Source organism: Oratosquilla oratoria, chromosome 2 (genome assembly GCF_046742065.1).
Source record: "Oratosquilla oratoria isolate Oo_2021 chromosome 2, ASM4674206v1, whole genome shotgun sequence".
NCBI classification, from domain to species: domain Eukaryota; kingdom Metazoa; phylum Arthropoda; class Malacostraca; order Stomatopoda; family Squillidae; genus Oratosquilla; species Oratosquilla oratoria.
The window spans coordinates 44,309,960-44,314,222 of record NC_134778.1 but is presented as its reverse complement, the minus strand read 5'-3'; the positions used below and the strand labels follow the sequence as shown (position 1 = coordinate 44,314,222).

Genomic DNA, 4,263 nt, shown 5'->3' with positions numbered 1-4,263 from the left:
ATTACATCAGTCTGACCAATGTTTATGATTGTTTTTCCAGATTGATAATGTATATCTTATTTTATGTTTCCTGACATTTTAACAGGCTATGTAGCATACAAGTATAATGAATCTGTTCGGCATTTTCGACAAATGCTCTCGCTCTGCGATTTTTTTTTTTCGATAATTGAGAAATTATATTTTCAGAATTTTGTTTCATGATAAGTCACCATCAAATTAAAACAAATAAACTATATTTTGGGTGAATTTAAATGAAAATAATATAACTTGATTTTACGTGTTGCTTTGTGCATTACTGTCCAAATCGAATGTGCAGTTTCTTTGACGACTCGACCATTTACAATGTCGCGTGACACGATTGAAAAATAAACCAGAGGAAGTGAAATGTAACACCAAATCAAGAACAGATGAAAGATTGAAAAAAAAAAAAAATGGACATCAGAGTGCAGGGTACACCATCTCACGTGATCATCATATTAAAAAATTCTTATCACAATTTGCGTAATAAAGTTACTTGTGCGTTTGTTATATATCTTTTAAATCTCCGTTTTCTTTTATTAGCTTTTTCCGTCTCGAAGCTCATTAAAGTCTCGACGATTTTATCAATTTCGTTCTCAACTAGGACAGTATTCTTTTTTTTTTTTTTCGTTCCAGTTCCAAATACGAGAAAATAACAATAAAAAGTAACATAATTGAGTTATTTAAATCTGTCAGTATCCAAAAGTGTAATAATCTAAGTCGATGAAATTCCTTCACAAGCTTTACCATCTTAAAACTCTCGACTTGAAATTGAGAAACCTTAATATTTTTCTACCTCGTCTTCTCCTGTATGCATACCCGCTGGTCACATGATTTTTTATTTATTTATTTTCTTATTTATTTATTTATCATTATTATTATTATTATTTTTACTCATAGCCAGATTATCATAATTCCTTCCAGGTATCATAGAGGCAAATAGCATACCAATACTCTCACCTTTGTGTCGTTTTGGCTCTTTCTCTCGTATGTTCTGTTACTGATGGAATATGTTTAAATCTATAATATCGATACAGATCTTAATCCACATTTAGGGTGAACTGTTTAAAAGGTTTGAAATTCAGTACTTCCACCTGAAAATCTGTGCCCAATGTAAATCAAGTGTATTCAGCAAATGAAAATGTTATTTCTATTTCTAGATATGAAAGAAGCCAGTAGAAAAGAAACAGAACGATTTTTTTGTCAAGAATTTAATGCAAGTGAGAACAAACAAACAGAGATGGTTCATGTGGAGCGTTCAAGTACTACACACTTACAGTGAGATGTTTACATAGTGAGTTTACACAATATAGCTTATCTATTTTTTTATTTCAAGGGGGCGTTTACGTCTCCATCCTTTCAGTGGCCGGGGATTTTGCAGCCCACGGCCTTATCCGAATTTTGGCCTTTGAATACGCCTTTTTTACTGACGGATTCCCACAAAAAAATGTCATTTGAATCCAGTCAGATAACGTAGACGAAGAGAAACGTGTAGGCGTCACCTACTGGACGGCGAACGGACTTTGACTGATCCAATGCAAATCTTCACCCCACCATTTGCTAACGTCACTTGCTCGGGTGGCTGCAAAGGACTCATGCAGCGGCCCGATGGCGGTGTTATGAGCCGCCGTTGCCATGGCCGTGAGAACGAAGCGTGGGTCGGCAAGAGCCGCACCTCAAAACGCGACTCCGGGAAAGACTTTCCGGCCGTAGCCTCAAGAATGACCAATGAGCCACATCATCACCATTGAAGCAGACGTCGAGAGGCAAAGCTTGGGGGAGAATGAAGTTCCTGATGAGGTTCCTCCCCGTCCTTGCAGTCGGACATCTTCAAGACCTCAACGGGAAGCGAGCGGCCATGCCTCCAGCAAGGGTTCGAAGCCTGGAACGGGCGTCAAACTCTTCAGGGAGCGCAAGGCGAAGCAAGCCAAGTGTCACCAAGTTCGACCAGAACGCAGAGGATTCTTTTGCGAAAACATCAACAACACGAACAACATTAATACACTCACCATCAGCAACAACACTAATATCCTCACCCTCAACAAAAACAACAACAATAACGACATCAGCAAAAACCGGTCCGTTCCCATCGAACTCAGCAACGGACGACTGGTGCCCCTCTTCCGAAGAAAGAAGAGTCCCGCGTTCAATAGCCGAAGGAACAGTTCGGAGGTGCGTGGCATCGCCAACGTCCACTTCCCGCCAAAAGCCCTCCAGTTCGACGAGACGCCGGCGGAGACGAGGTTTCTGGAGAGGACAGAGCCATTACAACGCATCTTCCTTGTGTCCAGAGACGGGGGTCGGCGCCTAGACTCGGCTTCCCTCTCCACCTTAACCTCTCACTACCACCACCCCCTCGGGCCGACCATCAGCAATGGTCACCTCCCACTAGAACTCTCCACTTCAACGACCTACTCCCCCTCTTCCCTCTCGCCGGCGGGATCGCGTCCCTGTCCACGGGGACTTAACCCCGCTGGAAGACATCGAGTCGCCTCAGAAGGGAATCTACTCACCTCAACTGCTGACCTTGAGTGTTGGATGACGCGCCTACCCTCTCGCCTCCACCATCTGCCGCTTCATCACCTCCTCATTCCTGGTAAGGCAAAACCACCTGCCTTGATACACGCACGCATGCATGAACCAGTGCACACAGGGAATATAAGCTGATAAGTTTGCAGTAAGGAGTATTGTGTGTGTGTGTGTGTGTGTGTGTGTGTGTGTGTGTGTGTGTGTGTGTGTGTGTGTGTGTGTGTGTGTGTGTGTGTGTGTGTGTGTGTGTGTGTGTGTATGTGTGTGTGTGTGTGTGTGTGATTCACCATGGTCTTCGGTCACGTACTGGACTCTTGATCAAAAGATATCACCCTCACACGTCTCAGCTACAATGCTGATAAAGGACACTGATCTATAATTCAGGAGCTTCTCCTTACTTCCCCTTTTATAAACTGGGATGGCATTTGCCTTTTGGCAAACTCTCAGCAGTTTCCTTTGTTCTAAAAAAGTACAATTAACTCATGATTTTATCCACCAATTGTTCTTTATATTCTTTGAGTATCCAGCTTGAAATCTCACCAGACCCCGGATTTCTTCTCACATTTTGTGTTTCTATACTTTATTTTTACTTGTTGCACTTCCATTTCTGTCACTTAACGCAATGTTTCTTGGTGTTCCTATCTCCTCTTAATTATTTCTATAGTAAATATAACATGATATATATTAATTTCTTAGCTTGCTTTATGGCATCTTCATAGAATATTTCATTCGATTTTAACATGTTCATTCTTTTCCTGTGTCTCAACCTACCGTTAGCACGTCAAGTGAACACCTTTGATCTATATATCTGTCAGATATATCTTTTTCATTTTTTTTCTTCCCCTCTGATTCTTATCATTTTATTTCTGGTTTCTTGGTGATTATGCTTTGTTCCACTTGTTCTTCTCTTCCTTCGTCTCCCATGCTGCATCACTCTTTTACTGCTATCTTTCATCTTCTATTGAACCAATTCTTTCCTCTATTTTATTTCTCCTTTAACCTTGGTACATATTTTCAAACTCTCGAGTTGTAAACATTTAGTAAAATGTCTCACTTCTTCTTTATTTCCTCCTGTCTCTTAATTTTCTCAAATATATTTCATCAAAGAATTCCATAATGTTTGTGAATTTTGTCTCCCCAGTATTATATATTTCTTGCCTGTATGACTCATATCTCACTTCTGGACTCGCTGCAGCCGCAAAACTCAGGAACTACACGATTACTATTTCCCGTTGGATACATATATCTTAAGGATTCACTAGCATTTGTTCCTTTAGTTAACAGCACATCTAATCTGAATGGTGTGTCATCGTCTCATTTATCTCGTTTCTTTGACCCATTGTGTCATGACGTTGCTCATTGGTATATCTAGTACATTACCCCATGATTTTTCTCCTACGCCAGTTTTCAATTCCTCCTAATTTATCTCTCCACAATTGAAGTCTCCTAACAGGGCATGGCGGATTCATACGCCTCCCAATGAAGGATTTCGATAGATAGAACGTCCATAATACTGACCTTAGACACTCATTATTACATCAGTTATGCTTGGCAAAAACACATAGGAAGGTAATGTTTGGGTAGTGAGGGCTCATTCGACATTGGAATGTTTTGTCTGCATGTGGGAAGAGCAGTGATGAATCTTATGACGTGAACAGAAATACAAGATACACTATGTACCTGGCGTGTAGGGGAATTAACCGTCATTGTTGGGAA

General features: G+C 40.7%; 1 protein-coding gene across 1 annotated transcript in view; it reads left to right on the top strand.

The window, feature by feature from the left end:
- Window positions 1–1,746: 1,746 nt before the first annotated feature.
- Window positions 1,747–4,263, top strand: part of LOC143035756 (PI-PLC X domain-containing protein 3) — a 32,780-nt gene continuing 30,263 nt past the window's right edge. The window contains exon 1 of the mRNA XM_076202684.1: window positions 1,747–2,614. Within this exon, the coding sequence (XP_076058799.1) occupies window positions 1,747–2,614 (868 nt within the window). The remainder of the gene's footprint in view (window positions 2,615–4,263) is intronic.